The sequence below is a fragment of the Serinus canaria genome, unplaced genomic scaffold (genome assembly GCF_022539315.1).
Source record: "Serinus canaria isolate serCan28SL12 unplaced genomic scaffold, serCan2020 HiC_scaffold_109, whole genome shotgun sequence".
In the NCBI taxonomy this organism is placed as follows: Eukaryota; Metazoa; Chordata; class Aves; order Passeriformes; family Fringillidae; genus Serinus; species Serinus canaria.
Window position 1 is genome coordinate 1 of NW_026108223.1, and position 13,963 is coordinate 13,963.

At 60.6% G+C, this 13,963-nt stretch overlaps 2 protein-coding genes and 2 long non-coding RNA genes across 4 annotated transcripts; 3 read left to right on the forward strand and 1 right to left on the reverse strand.

Annotated features, from left to right (window-relative positions):
- Positions 1-4: 4 nt before the first annotated feature.
- LOC127061143 (cathepsin S-like) lies at positions 5-1,587 on the forward strand (the record flags this gene model as incomplete). Its single annotated transcript, XM_050987671.1, has 3 exons — positions 5-154; positions 398-500; positions 1,425-1,587. Coding segments are annotated over 3 exons (353 nt in total), but the record flags the coding sequence as incomplete, so codon positions are not given.
- Positions 1,588-1,777: 190 nt separating this feature from the next.
- Positions 1,778-2,358, reverse strand: LOC127061145 (uncharacterized). Its single transcript, XR_007780617.1, has 3 exons — positions 2,110-2,358; positions 2,011-2,032; positions 1,778-1,801 (listed from the first exon to the last, which is right to left on the reverse strand). It is a non-coding gene; the product is annotated as an uncharacterized LOC127061145 (long non-coding RNA).
- A 1,316-nt stretch (positions 2,359-3,674) lies between these two features.
- LOC115484582 (uncharacterized) lies at positions 3,675-6,882 on the forward strand. The gene is made up of 3 exons (XR_007780616.1): positions 3,675-4,245; positions 4,364-4,437; positions 6,122-6,882. It is a non-coding gene; the product is annotated as an uncharacterized LOC115484582 (long non-coding RNA).
- Positions 6,883-7,129: 247 nt separating this feature from the next.
- LOC127061144 (uncharacterized) lies at positions 7,130-10,449 on the forward strand. The gene is made up of 6 exons (XM_050987672.1): positions 7,130-7,169; positions 7,324-7,627; positions 7,810-7,966; positions 8,489-8,597; positions 8,776-8,821; positions 9,834-10,449. Exons 1-6 carry the CDS (start codon positions 7,130-7,132, stop codon positions 9,955-9,957), a joined length of 780 nt encoding a protein of 259 aa, XP_050843629.1. The 3' UTR covers positions 9,958-10,449.
- The last annotated feature ends 3,514 nt before the right edge of the window (positions 10,450-13,963 follow it).

Here is a 13,963-nt window from a genome sequence, read left to right on the forward strand (position 1 = left end):
CACTACAACGCCTCCGCCCGCGCCGCCTCCTGCTCCCGCTTCGTGGAGCTGCCCGAGGGCGACGAGGCCGCGCTCAGGGAGGCCGTGGCCACCGTGGGCCCCGTGGCCGTGGCCATCGACGCCACCCGGCCCAGCTTCTTCCTCTACCGCTCCGGTCAGGGCCCGGATTGGGCGGAATTCGGGAATTTTGGGGGTTCATTCCTGGAGGGAGGCTGGGGTGGGATGGTCTTGAGACCTTTAGGGCTCTTCCAAATCCACCTTCTTCCTTTTTTTCACCCCAGAATCCTTCCCTGGTGAGAGGGAGCCTTGGGAACTCGGGTGGGATTTGGGAGGCTGGCAGTGAATTCCTGGGGGGAGGCTGGAATCCGTTGGAATTCCGGGATTTCTCCCTCCCCAGGGGTGTTCGACGACCCCCAGTGCTCGCAGGAGGTGAACCACGCCGTGCTGGTGGTGGGATACGGCTCCCTGGAAAACAAGGAATATTGGCTGGTGAAGAACAGGTAAAACCTTGGGCATCCACAGGGATGGAATTCCGGAACATTCCCAGCTGGAGGGGACCCACAAGGATCAGAGTCCAACTCCCAGCCCTCCCAAACTCCCACCTTGTCCCTCAGGGCCTTGTCCAGGTGCTCCTTGGCCCGTGGGAGGGTTGGAACGATGATCCATAGGGTCCATTGTGGCCAAACCCACTCCATAATTCCGTGATTTTGTGTTTGGAGCTGCCCAAATCCGTGTGGATGTGGCACTCGGGGACACATTCCCGTGGTGGCCTCGGGGCCAGCTGGGCTTTGTGATTTCCGAGGATTTTCCAGCCCCAATTGTGGTGGTAACAGTTGTGGGTTTCTCTGGGTCTGGGTTGGAGGCACTTGAGATGATATTTCATGTTGGGACTCAGGTGTTAATTATTGTGTTTATTATTTCTTATCAGTGAAGCAATCTCACTGCTGAGAGTTGGGCAGCAAGGCCCAAAATGGCCAAAAATCTCTTGTTCCGAGGTCTTTTAAGACTAAACTATCCCATGAAGAGCTGACACCTAAATTATTTCCCCTTTTCACCCAAGAACTGATCCCAATGTGGATTTTTCCTGCCCAATTACAAAGTGCCACCCAAACCCAAGAAGAAGGAGGAAGAAGAAACCCAGGAGGACACCCTGTGTCCTCCATCTTGCACACTAAAAATCCCAAAAATTAAATTTCTCACCAAGTGATACCTCTACACTACTCCCTATAATTTCCCAATTATTTGGATTTTAGTCGATCTTGAAGTTTAGGAAACTTTTTCCATAAGTGAGGGTCAAAGTCAGAGCTCCCCTGGGGGTCAGAACACCCCAGAGCAGAATGGTTCCATGAATCCCAGGATTCTGGCACCTTCTCCTTTGAAAAAAAATGAGGATTTTCCCCGTTGTCTTCTCCCTGTTCCCAAAGCTGGGGCGTGCACTTCGGAGACGCGGGCTACGTCCGCATGGCGCGCAACGCCTCCAACCTCTGCGGCATCGCCAGCTACGCCTCCTACCCGCTCATCTAGACCTGCTCTGGACCTCATCTAGACCTGCTCTGGACCTCATCTAGACCTGCTCTGGGCCTGCTCTGGATCTGGTCTGGACCTCATCTGGACCTGGTCCAGACCTGCTCTGGGCCTGCTCTGGATCTGGTCTGGACCTCATCTGGACCTGGTCCAGACCTGCTCTGGGCCTGCTCTGGATCTGGTCTGGATCTGGTCTGGAACTCCTCTGGACCTGCTCTGGGCCTCATCTAGACCTGCTCTGGACCTCATCTAGACCTGCTCTGGACCTCATCTAGACCTGCTCTGGGCCTGCTCTGGATCTGGTCTGGACCTCATCTGGACCTGGTCCAGACCTGCTCTGGGCCTGCTCTGGATCTGGTCTGGATCTGGTCTGGAACTCCTCTGGACCTACTCTGGAACTCCTCTGGACCTGGTCTGGACCTCATCTAGACCTGCTCTGGGCCTCATCTAGACCTCCTCTGGGCCTGCTCTGGGGCTCATCTAGACCTGCTCTGGACCTGCTCTGGGCCTGGTCTGGATCTGGTCTGGACCTCATCTGGACCTGCTCTGGACCTGCTCTGGACCTCATCTAGACCTGGTCTGGACCTCATCTAGACCTGCTCTGGACCTCATCTAGACCTGCTCTGGACCTGCTCTGGACCTTCTCTGGATCTGCTCTGGACCTGCACTCCAGGCGCCTCCCCGGAGCTCCAGATTTCCGTGGATCCCATCCCAGCAGGGATTCCTCCCCGTCCAGGGTCGCTTTCCAGCGCTGGTGGTTGGATCCGTGGGCTGGGAGGGGATCCAGGGCGTGGGAAGGGGGAATGTTGTTGTCAGGCATCAGGGAGTTCTTTTTTTGGGGGGGAAATTTGGGGGTTTGGGAGTAAAGCGGTGATTCCTGAAGGGATTGGCCACAGGGATCACTGGGATCACTGGGATTGAATACTGGGATCACTGGGATCATTGGGATTGGATACTGGGATCACAGGGTTCATTCACTGGGATCATTGGGATTGGATACTGGGATCACTGGGATCAGGTACAAGGATCACTGGGATCATTGGGATTGGGTAAAAGGATCACTTGGATCACTGGGATTGGATACTGGGATCACAGGGACCATTGGGATCACTGGGATTGAATACGGGGATCATTGGGATCATTGGGATTGGATACTGGGATCACTGGGATTGAATACTGGGATCATTGGGATTGGATACTGGGATCCCAGGGATCACTGGGCTCACAAGGATCATTGGGATCAGGCACTGGGATCACAGAGATCATTGGGATTATTGGAATCACTGGGATAATTTGGATTGGGTACAAGGACCACTGGGATCACTGGGATCAGGTACTGGGATCACTGGGATCACAAGGATCATTGGGATCAGGCACTGGGATCTCAAGGATCACGGGATCACTGGGATCACTGGGATCACTGGGATCAGATACTGGGATCACAAGGCTCCCAGGGATCCCAGGGACCGTGGGTTCCTCCCTCCGGAGCTGCTGCGATGCCAGACATCGATTTCCCTCCCTGTGATGCTGCTGGAATTGCAGATACTCCATGGAAAATAAAAGATTGCATTTTCCTGCCTCAAAATCCCGATATTTGGAGATAATCCCCCAAAATTCCAACATTCGGTGGCTCCCATCACCCCACAGCCAAGAATTCCGTGTTGGTGGATGGAGATCCCGAGGGAACAGTGTCCCTTTTGTCCCTTTTGTCCCTAAAAAATGTCCCGGGGCTGGAATTCCTCACCCCCGGATCCCACCCCTCCCTTGCCGGTGGGATCCGAGCTGCCGGGAGGATCGGAGCGCCGGGAATCTCACCGGGATGAGGGGTAAGGATGATCCCAGCGGGATCTGCTGCCACTCCCGTGGGATTCCGAGCTGGAAAAAGGGCGAGGGTGGCTCATTCCCAGCAGCTGGATTGGGCTTGGGGGAAGGTTTTGGTCGGGAAAAGGAGCTGGATCCCAAATCCTGGCACCAGGAATGTTGCTCCTGGATTTCGGGAGGTGGAGCTGTGGCATCGGGCAGGATGAGACCCCCCCCCCCCCTCCCCCCGAGGGGACCCTGGTGAGGAGGAGCCAATGCCAGAATCCCCTTGGAAATCATGGAATGATTCGGGTTGGAAAAGACCTCGGAGAAAAATTCCACACCTGGAATATTCCTGGCCTTTTGGGGAAGGAGTTTTTGTCCCTCCGTGGAATCGCGGCTTGGCTCGGCAAGGACCCAAAGACCCCATTCCCACCTCCATCCAGGGATTTAAGCCCCAACTTCCCAAATTCCACCCTAATTCCAAAGGTTTGTGCACACAAGCACCGCGGGGAGGTCGCCGGGGCGGACCTGCAGAACCAGGAAACTGCGAGGCCAAAATTTAACCCCAAAAACACCTGGGAAAGCCTCATTCCCTGCCCTGCGAAAGAGAATTCCCGAGGAAATCCCTGGAAAAGTTTCGGGAGCGGCCAGGGCTCGAGTCCCGGGAGGTGTCACCTCCTGGCACCTCCCGAATCCCGCGCAAAGGTCCCCGTTCCGCCCGTTTGTTTAAACAAACACATTCCCGACGGGACAAATCCCCGGGAATACCCAGAGGGAGACGGAACCCGGGGCCGTTTGGCTCCGTGGAGGGCGAAATTTGGGATTTTCCTGGGATTTCTGCTGGCGGGACACCCCGGCCGAGGTTCTGCGGGAGCTTTGGGAGCTCTCGGAGCTTTTCCATGCTCCCGGATATTCCCGGTAGGTGGGAATTGCTTCCCCCCCCACACCCGGAGGTGCTGAGGGCCCGCAGGTGCCTCCGGAGCGGGATGGAGCCGATGCAGCCGGGATTGACCCGTTCCGTGCTGGTTTTTCCCAGGAGATGAAATCCCGCCTGGATCCGGCTGCGCTGGGACTGCCCGAGGTGTGTGACCCGTCCGGGACCGGGACAAGGTGGGGATGTGGGGGCAGCCCCGTGGATTCGGGGTTCAGCCCCGTGGGGTGTGGGGTTCTGCAGGCTGCTGGTTGGAAAAATGGGAATATTCCTGAGTGGGGGAAGGAATTCTTGCCTTTGGGGCAGGGAAACTGAGGCACGGAGTCAGCCCCGCCCTGCCCTGCCGAGCTTTGGGGGTGCCCGTCTGAATGACCCAGAAATCCCATGGGAAGGATCTCGGGGAGTCGGGAAGGGAGAGTTTGACCCCGAGGGGGACGCGGGGGTTGTTCCCGATCCCTGAAATTCGCTGGGAAAGGGAATCGGGGGGTGCAGAGGGCTGTGGGGGAGGAGGGAAGAAGGAGCAGATCCCCAAATCCGGAAGAGCGGTCCCGGATTTGGGGATCTGCGGGAAAAGGGTTAACAGGGAAAAGGATCTGCTCGGCCAAGTGGTTCCTGGTTTGTTTGGAGTGCGGGAGAGGAGAGGGAGGGGGAGGGGGCGCGGGGCTGGGACCCCTCGGGACTCGGGAACGGCCGGGCCGGCACCTCGGGAATTGGGAATTGGCTTGCACGGAGCTCACCCCCCCCCTCCCGTCACCCGCAGGTAGGTCCGGGGTGACCCGGGGTGACCTGGGGTGACCTGGGGTGACCTGGGGTGACCTGGGGACAGCGGGACCCCCCCAAAGTCCCCTCTGAGCCCCCCGGCCCCGCTGTCACCTCTGAGGCCACCCCAGGGTCCCCCCAAGGTCACGGCCCTCGAGCCGGTCCCTGGTCCCTCCGACACCCCCGGGGTGGGGATCCCCCGCCGCTCGTCCCCCGGCGGTACCGGACGATCCTGAGAAAACACCGGGGCCCTCCCCGCTCCGAACCCCGCCGGGAATCCCGGAATTCCCAGCGGGAATGCCGGCCCGGGGGTGAATTTGGCCGTTCTCAGCTCGGAGCAGCTCCCGAAATTCCCGGTCCGCCGTTATCCCGCTGTTCCCGAGTCCCGTTCGGGATCCAAACCCGCCGCTCCCCGCCAACATTTCGGGGCTGCCCCCGGGACCGGGATTTGGGGCGGGGGGATGTCCCGAGGGTCGGGATTTGGGGAGGGTGGGGATGTCCCCAGGACCAGGATTTGGGGCGGGGGGATGTCCCCAGGACCAGGATTTGGGGGGTGGGGATGTCCCCAAGGTCGGGATTTGGGGGGGTGGGGATGTCCCCAAGGTTGGGATTTGGGGGGCGGGGGGGATGTCCCCAGGACCGGGATTTGGGGGGTGGGGATGTCCCCAAGGTAGGGATTTTGGGGGGGATGTCCCCAAGGTCGGGATTTTGGGGGAAATGTCCCCAAGGTCGGGATTTTGGGGGAAATGTCCCCAAGGTCGGGATTTGGAGGGAGCTGCTTCAGGATTTCCCTTTCCCGGCTCCGGAGTTTGGATTTGCATCCCGAGATTCCCACCGAGCTCTGGGAAGCTCCTGCACATCCCGGTTGCTTTTCTGCACCTGGATGAGCCCGGGAACCCCAAAATCTGCGTGGGGGGAACCTCGTGGGTTCTTGGGAAGAGCCGTGCCTGTGGTTTTCCCCCGGAGCCATGGCCACGCTCCTCTCCTCATTTTTTTTTGTGATTCCGTGTTTATCATCCCGCGATCCCCGGCAGATCCAAGGGCAGATCCACAAAGGAAAGGGATTTTTTGTTTTTTTTGTTGTTTTTTTTTAAATTTAATCAGCTGACCGGGCTGGGAATGTAAAAACAGGAAAAACGGCTGAGCTCATCCCAGCTCATCCCAGCTCATCCCAGTCCTCTCCCTGTCCCCAGCGGGGTGAGTCTGGCCAGGGCAGGATGTGCCAGCCTGGGAATGGTGTCAGGATTTGGGGGTTGTGAGACTGGGCTGGGGCACAGGGATCAGGGGGATCCACCAGGAGCAGCCCAGGATCCACCGCACCAAGGCCAGGAGGGGATCCCAGCAGGAGCAGCTGGCTCTGGGTGCTCAGGGGGTGTCAGTGGTTTGGGGAGGATGTTTGGATTTTGGGAGGGGGGGTCGGAATTCCCAGGGGTTTCCCAGTCTCATGGGGCCTTTTAAGGGGCCATGGCCAGGCTGAAATCCTCCAGATTCCATTTGAAATCCCACCCTAAAACCCACTCAGATTCCATCTCAGATCCCACCCCAAAACCTGCTCTGATCCAACCTCAAAACCCGCCCTAAAACCTGCTCTGATCCCATCCTAAAACCTGCTCTGATCCCATCCCAAAACCTGCTCTGATCCAACCCTAAAACCCACTCAGATCCCACTCCAAACCTCACTGTGTTCCCATCCCAAATCCACCCCAGGTCCCATCCAAGATCCCATCCCAGTCCCTCTAAAGCCCCCTGGGCCCCTCTCCCCACTCTGGGGGGGTTTATCCTCCCCTCAGGAGGTGGGAATTTGGGGGCTGGGAGGAGCTGCATCCTTGCAGGGTCCCCCTGGAGTGGGAGGTCCCAATCCCAATCCCAATTCCCAGTTCCCATTCCTATTCCCTTTCCCATTCCCATTCCCATTCCATTCCCATCCCATTCCGCCATCCATCTCCCATTCCTTCCTCTCCCATTCCCATTCCCATCCCATCCCATCCCTCTCCCTCCCATCCATTCCCTCCCTTCCCATCCTTTCTATCCCACATTCCATTTTTCCCATTATTTTCCCATTTTCCTTTTCCCCTTCCCTGCTCTCATCCCAGCCGAATTCCTCCCAGTTTAATGAATAACCAGGAGAGCTCAGCCTCGGGAAGGGCGGGGAGTTTGAATTCCTGCGCCCCCCGGGGGCTTTGGGGACCCTCCGGCGCCGCGGGGACACGGGAACGCCCCCCCTGCTCCCCAAAATCCACCTCAAGAGCTGGGCTGGACCCCCCCCGACCCCTCCACGCCCCCTTCCCGCAGCGTCCAGCCCTGAGCGGCACCGGGAGCCCCCCAAAATCCTGGAGCCCCCGCACGCCCTGGAGCCCCCCCAAGTCACCCCAGAGCCCGCGGGGGGGTTCCCGCCGGGCTCCCACCCCCGAGGCGCCGCTGTGTGTCCGTCCTGGAGCCCGGCACGGCCTGGGACGAGGATGAGGAGGAGGAGGAGGAGGAGGAAGGGCGAATCCGCGGCGTGGCCCTGCGGAGATCCGGGGCGCTGCGGAGCTCCCTGGATCCTTTCCGGAGGCACAGCTGGGAGCCGGGCAAGGACCCGCGGGGCATTCCGGGCTACGGGCAGCTCAGGTAGGGGGGACCCCCGTGCCACCGTCCCCCCCAAATCCATCAAGGTCGGGGGTCTTCCTGCATCCCTGAGCCCCCCAAACCCAAACCGAGACCCTCCGTGGGGTGGGGGACACCCTAAATTCCTGCTCCCCCTCGGGGACCCGCTTTGGGGGTGACTTTCCCGGTCGTCCCCCCCATCCCAGCCGGAGCCCCGAGCTCGGTTCCAGCGCGGAGCAGCTGGGGGGGCTCTGCCGGCGCCCCCGGGACCCCCGGAGGGCCCCCCTGGTGCACAGCAGTGACGAGCTGGACTCGCTGCTCTCGCAGGACGAGGAGGACGAGGCCGACGTGAGGCGGGCACAGGTGGGACCCTCCTGTCACCTCCGGGTCACCCAGCGCCCACCTGAGCTGGGGGAGGGGACAGGGGACACGGGGAGGGGAGGGCTGAGAGAAAGTCACATCCTGGTGGCTTTGCTGTCCGTCCTGGGTGGTTTTGGCATCGTCCTGGTGGCTTTGTCATTGTCCTGAGTGGCTTTGTTGTCACCCCAAGTGGCTTTGTCATCGTCCTGGTGGCTTTGCCATCATTTGGGGTCAGCCTGTCACCACTTTGGGTGGCTTTGCCATCATCCCGGGTGGCTTTGCCATTGTCCTGCTGGTCTGCCATCGCCCAGAGTGACTTTGTCGTTGTCCTGAGACACTTTGTCACCATCTTGAGTGGCTTTGCCGCAGTCCTGGTGGCTTTGCCACCATCCCGGGTGGCTTTGCCACTGTCCAGAGTGCACAGGACGCTCCTTCCCATCCCTGCCCCCTGGCAGCAGCTTCCTTTTGGGCACCGATGTCGGGGAGGGAGGGTGGCAGTGCCACTGTCGCTGTCCCTGCTGGCAGGAGGACGCGAGGAGGCTCCCGGCGCCCCGGGCCGGGCCCCTCTCCCGGGGCTGGTCCCGTTTCAAATCCGCGTCCCTCGGTGTCATCTCCAGTGTCCCCGGCGAGGAGGGTGAGTCTGTCCCCCCCCGGGAGGGACCCTCGTGTCCCCCCGGGGCGTTGTCCCTGCTCCGACCTCCCCGTAACGACCCAAAATCGATGGCGCTGCCACCGCAGTTAATTAGTTAATTACGGCCCCCTCCCTGCCCAGCTCCTCGCGACCCTTTTTAAATTCCTTTTCCCTTTTCCAGCCGCCGAAATTCCCCCGTTCGCCTCCCAGCAGAGCCTGCTCGGCGGGTGAGTCCCCCTGGTGTCCCCTGGGTGTCCCCCGCACTGTCCTGTCCCCTCCCCGCGCCTGTCACAGCCTATTCCCGTCCTCATTAGGGCGGCTGTGCCCGGCAATCGTCACACCGGGGGCTGGCCCGGAGCCCCGCGGGGACAGGGACAGGCTTGGGGACAGCCACAGGGATGGGGACACGCTGCCCTGCCAAAAATGAGGCTTGTCCCCCCCCTTCAAAAGTGGCTCTGAAGGCGATTTGTCCCCGCCCGAGGGCATCCTGTCCCCTCCCCCGAGGGTGATTTATCTCTGAGAGTGGCTGGTCCCCCCAAGATGGGGATTTGTCCCCCCCAAATGGGGATTTGTCTCCCCAAATAGGGATTTGTCCCCCCAAATGGGAATTTATCCCCCCCAAATGGGGATTTGTCCCCCCCAAAGGGGATTTGTCCCCCCAAATGGGGATTTGTCCCCCCCAAATGGGGATTTGTCCCCCAAAATGGGAATTTATCCCCCCCAAATGGGAATTTATCCCCCCCAAATGGGGATTTGTCCCCCCTAAATGGGAATTTGTCTCTCTCCAATGGGAATTTGTCCCCCCCAAATGGGGATTTGTCCCCCTAAATGGGAATTTGTCCCCCCCATAGGGGATTTGTCCCCTCCAATGGGGATTTGTCCCCCCAAAAAGGGGATTTGTCCCCTTCGGGGGATTTGTCCCCTCCAAGGGTGGCTTTTGTCCCCCCCCCCCCGGGCTGATTTGGCCCCTCCAAGGGCGCTTTGTCCCCCTCCGAGGATGTCCCCAAGGAACCGGGACCCCCTCCCCCCTCCCCAAATCGGGGGGCAGAGACACTGGGGGGACCCAGAAGGGGACAGAGAGGGCTGGGGTGGGGACAGAGAGGGCTGGGTGGGGACAGAGGGGGCTCTGTGGTGGCCCGGCTGGCAGCGGGGAGGGGACACGCACGCTCCTCCCCGTTCCCGGCGGGGACAGAGCGGGATTGTCCGGCGGGATTGTCCAGCGGGATCCTCCTCCCGCAGCACCGGGAGCCGCGAGCGGCTGGCGGGGGAGGCGGGGACCCCCCCGGGCCGGGAAGGGACCCCCCTGGACAGGACCCTCAGCTTCATCCGCAGGATGACCGGGAAGACAAAGGTACGGGAATAACGGGAGCGGGGCGGGATCGGCGCGGCGGGCGCGGCGGGACAACGGAACAACGGGAACCGGGATAACGGGAAAACGGGATAACGGGAAAACGGGATAACGGGATAACGGGATGGATTCAGGGATGCTCTGCCGTGCCTCAGTTTCCCGTGTCCCGCCCGGCTCCGTCGCTCGCCTTTTGCCAGATTTTGGGATCTAAAAGAAAGGAAAATGTGCTCAGGGAAGGATCCCGAGCGCATCCCCCCCGCTCATCCCGGCCTCTCCCGCCGCCATCCCTCCCTCGGGAATGTTTCCCTCCTGCTCCTTCCCCTCCGGTGCCTCAGTTTCCCCTCTCCCGCCCCTTCCCGAGGCGCTTTGGTGATTCGGGGGGAGGGTCCCCCCTCAATTCCCCCCGCAGGGGGGGAAACTGAGGCACGAGGGGACGCAGCAGCGGGCGGTGGCTTTGTCCCCACGGCTGCCACCCCAGCCGGGTTTTGGGGGGGCCAAGCCCCGCTCGCCCCCCACCCCCGGTCGGCCCCGATTTGCCGCCATGCGGAGCCGTTAATCCCTGACCTCCTCCTCCTCCTCCTCCTCCCGCTCCTCCTCCCGCTCTTCCCGCCGGATTAGCCGCCAGCTGTTCCCATCTGGGGGGGGGGGGCCCCGCGGTCCCCCCCCGGTTCCAAATCCCGCCTGGAGCAGCCGCGGGATCCGGAACCTCCCGGGGAGACGGCTCCAGCCTCATCCCGGTCGGGACGAGCTGAAATCCGGCCTTCCTTGGGATGTTTATTGGGATTATTCGAGTGTTTGTTTGGGATTTTGTAGGGAAAAGGCGCCTGGAAGTCGGGGTGGGATTGGGGGGGGGGCTCCGGCTCCGTGTCGGGGTGGGGAGGGGCTCGGTCCCGGCTGGAACAGCGGGATATGGAAGAAATATTCTTTCCCAAAACGGCTGTTTCGGGGAAAAAAATAAAAATAATAATCCCGCTCGTTTGGGGGGGCTCCCACCCGTGGGAACGGCGACCCCCGAGCCCCCAGATCCGGTCCCTGGGATTCCCGGTGGGAGGTTCTGTCGGTGCTGGGGTGACTCCGGGGGTCTCTGTGGCCGGCCCCACCCCCCCCCCCCCCCATTTCCCTCCCCTCGGCGTTTTCACGGCTCAGCCGCCGCCTCCCCTCGGCCTCGGGGGGGTTTCCACTCCCGACCCCCTCCCCGAGCATCCGGGGGCGTCTCCGGGGGTTCCTCCGGTGGTTTTGGGGGAAGGGGGAGGAGAAGTGCCGGTCCCGGTGTGTCCGGGAGGAAATGAGGATGGGGAATGTGGGTGAAAGGGGGCTCTGACCGCGTCCTCCCCCCTCTCCGGGGCCCCCCGAGGGTTTGATTCCGCTTTGGTGACCAGGAGTTAATTAAAATCCGCAGTTTAATTAAAATCCAGCCTTGGCAGGCCCGGGAAGGAGCCGGGAATGAGGCGGGAATGAGTCAGGGATGAGGCCCAGGAGCTTCCAGGGATCTGCCCCCATCCTGGCCTTGGCACGTGGGATGTTTTCCTGGATCCCTGGAATATTTTCCTGGATCCCTGGAATATTTTCCTTGATCACAGGAAGTTTTCCTGGATCCTGGAGATATTTTCCTCTTATCTCTGGGATGTTTTCTGGGATCTCAGGGATCTTTTCCTGAATCCCAGGGATCTTTTCCTGGATCTCAGGGATATTTTCCTGATTCCCAGGGATATTTTCCTTGACCCCAGGGATGTTTTCCCGGATCCCAGGGGTGTTTTTCTGGATTCCAGGGGTGTTTCCCTGGATCTCAGGAATGTTTTCCTGGATCTCAGGGATTTTTCCTGAATCCCAGGGATATTTTCCTTGATCCCAGGGATATTTTCCTTGCCCCCAGGGATGTTTTCCTGGATGTTTTCCTGGATCCCAGGGATTTTTCCCCAGGAATGCCCACCCCACCCTCCCCATGGTGCATCCCACCCCTCTCCCAGGGGATTTTTGGTGCCGTTCCCGTTCCACAGCCGCTGTTTTTCTCCAGGGAAACTGAGGCAGCCGGGAGCGGTGACACCTCTGGGTGGCACCGCTGGATTTTCCTGGTTATTCATTAATCCCAGCCCTGCCGGTGGCGCTCCCGTCCGCGTCCCCTCGGTGTCCCCTCGGTGTCCCCTCGGTGCCACCAGGCTGGGAAAAGCAGGATAAAAGGACATTTAACCCTCTGCATCCCGGAACTGCCGGGGGTGGCTTTGCCCTGGGGCTCCCCAGGTGACACTTGGGGACTTTGGGGTCCCCAAAAAGCCTCAGCTGGGATCAGGAGCGTTATCTCAGTCCGATGCCATAAATCCTGGCTTGTCTCGGTGGGGTTAATGTTCAACCCGTGACGCCAACCCGGCTCCCGCTGCCAGGGCCTCTCCCAAGCCGCTGTTTTATAGGGAAAAAAATCAATATTTCCCCCAAAATTGCACTTTTATCCCAACTTTCCATGCACAGGGAAGTGGCAGCACCCCTGGAGAGGCTCTCCCGGGAAGGGCCCAGCCTGGATTTGCAGCAGTTGGGAGATAAGAGCCCCAAAATGGAGGAGAGCAGGGTTGGGGTTGGTGTCACCCCAAAACCGGAGCTGGGGGGGCTTTGGGAGGGCTGGAATTCCATGGGATTTCTGCTTCCTTTTGGGATTCCTGTGCCGGTGCCGCGCTGGGATGGGATGGGAAGGGGCTGTTTCCAAAGCTCGGGGCTTTCCAGGGAGTGTGTGAGAGGGGAAACTGAGGCACGGGGAGGAAGGGCTGGACTTGGGGCCACATCCGGGCTGCTGGGGCCGGAGCAGGGGGAGCTCCGAGGGGCGACCCCGGGGGACACTGGGGATGGTCCGAGGGGACCCCGGGGACCGATCCCGAGGGACTCCGGGGATTGATCCTGAGGGGATTCCAGGGATTGATCCCGAGGGGACTGCGGGGATTGATCCTGAGGGGACTCCAGGGATTGATCCCGAGGGGACTCCGGGGATTGATCCCGAGGGGACCCCGGGGATTGATCCCGAGGGGATTCCGGGGATTGATCCCGAGGGGACTCAGGGGTTGATCCCGAGGGGACCCTAGGGATTGATCCCGAGGGGCTCCGGGGGTCGATTCCAAGGGGACCCCAGGGATTGATCCCTCCGGATGCTGGGACACAGATCCCCCCGGATGCTGGGTTAGAGATCCCTCGGGATGATGGGTTGGAGATCCCGAGGGATGCTGGGCGTGGTCCGAGGTGACTCCGGGGACAGATTCCAAAGGATGCTGGGGATGATTCGGGATGGTCCTGGGGACCAATCCTGAGGGATGCTGGGTGTGATCTGGGGTGGCTGCAGGGGCCGATCCCTCGGGATTCAGGAGCACAGATCCCTCGGGATATTGGATTCAGATCCCTCAGGATGTGGAATTCAGATGCTTTGGGATATTGGATTACAAATCCCTGAGGATGTTGAATTCGGATCCTCGGGGATTTTAGATTCAGATCCCCAGGGATTTTAGGTTCAGATCCCCGGGGATTTTAGGTTCAGATCCCTGGGGATTTCAGGTTCAGATCTCTGGGGATTTTACATTCAGATCCCTGGGGATTTCAGGTTCAGATCTCTGGGGATTTTACATTCAGATCCCTGGGGATTTCAGGTTCAGATCCCTGGGGATTTCAGGTTCAGATCTCTGGGGATTTTAGGTTCAGATCCCCGGGGATTTTAGGTTCAGATCTCCAGGGATTTTAGATTCAGATCCCCAGGGATTTTAGGTTGAGATCCCTGGGGATTTCAGGTTCAGATCCGCGGGGATGCTGCGGTTCCGTGCCCGGAGCTGGGCTCAGTCCCGGCTCTGCTCCCTCGGGAGCCAATCCCGGAGGAGGGCGCGGTGCCGATCCCGGGGGATGCGGATGCCGGGGAGGCTCCGGGGCTCCGGTCCCGGCTGAATCCCGGGAATCCCGGCTGGATCCCGGCCGGATCCCGGGGACCCCGCGCGAACAAAGGCCCCGCGGGCAGCACGAGGCCGGGGGGCGGCGCGACCCGCCCCCGGGAGGGCGG

Coding starts and splice junctions, on each gene's coding strand:
- LOC127061144 (XM_050987672.1), top strand. CDS start 7,130: ATGAATAACCAGGAGAGCTCAGCCTCGGGAAGGGCGGGGA. Junction 7,628..7,809: donor CCGGGCTACGGGCAGCTCAG/GTAGGGGGGACC, acceptor CCCCCATCCCAG/CCGGAGCCCCGAGCTCGGTT. Junction 8,598..8,775: donor CAGTGTCCCCGGCGAGGAGG/GTGAGTCTGTCC, acceptor TCCCTTTTCCAG/CCGCCGAAATTCCCCCGTTC.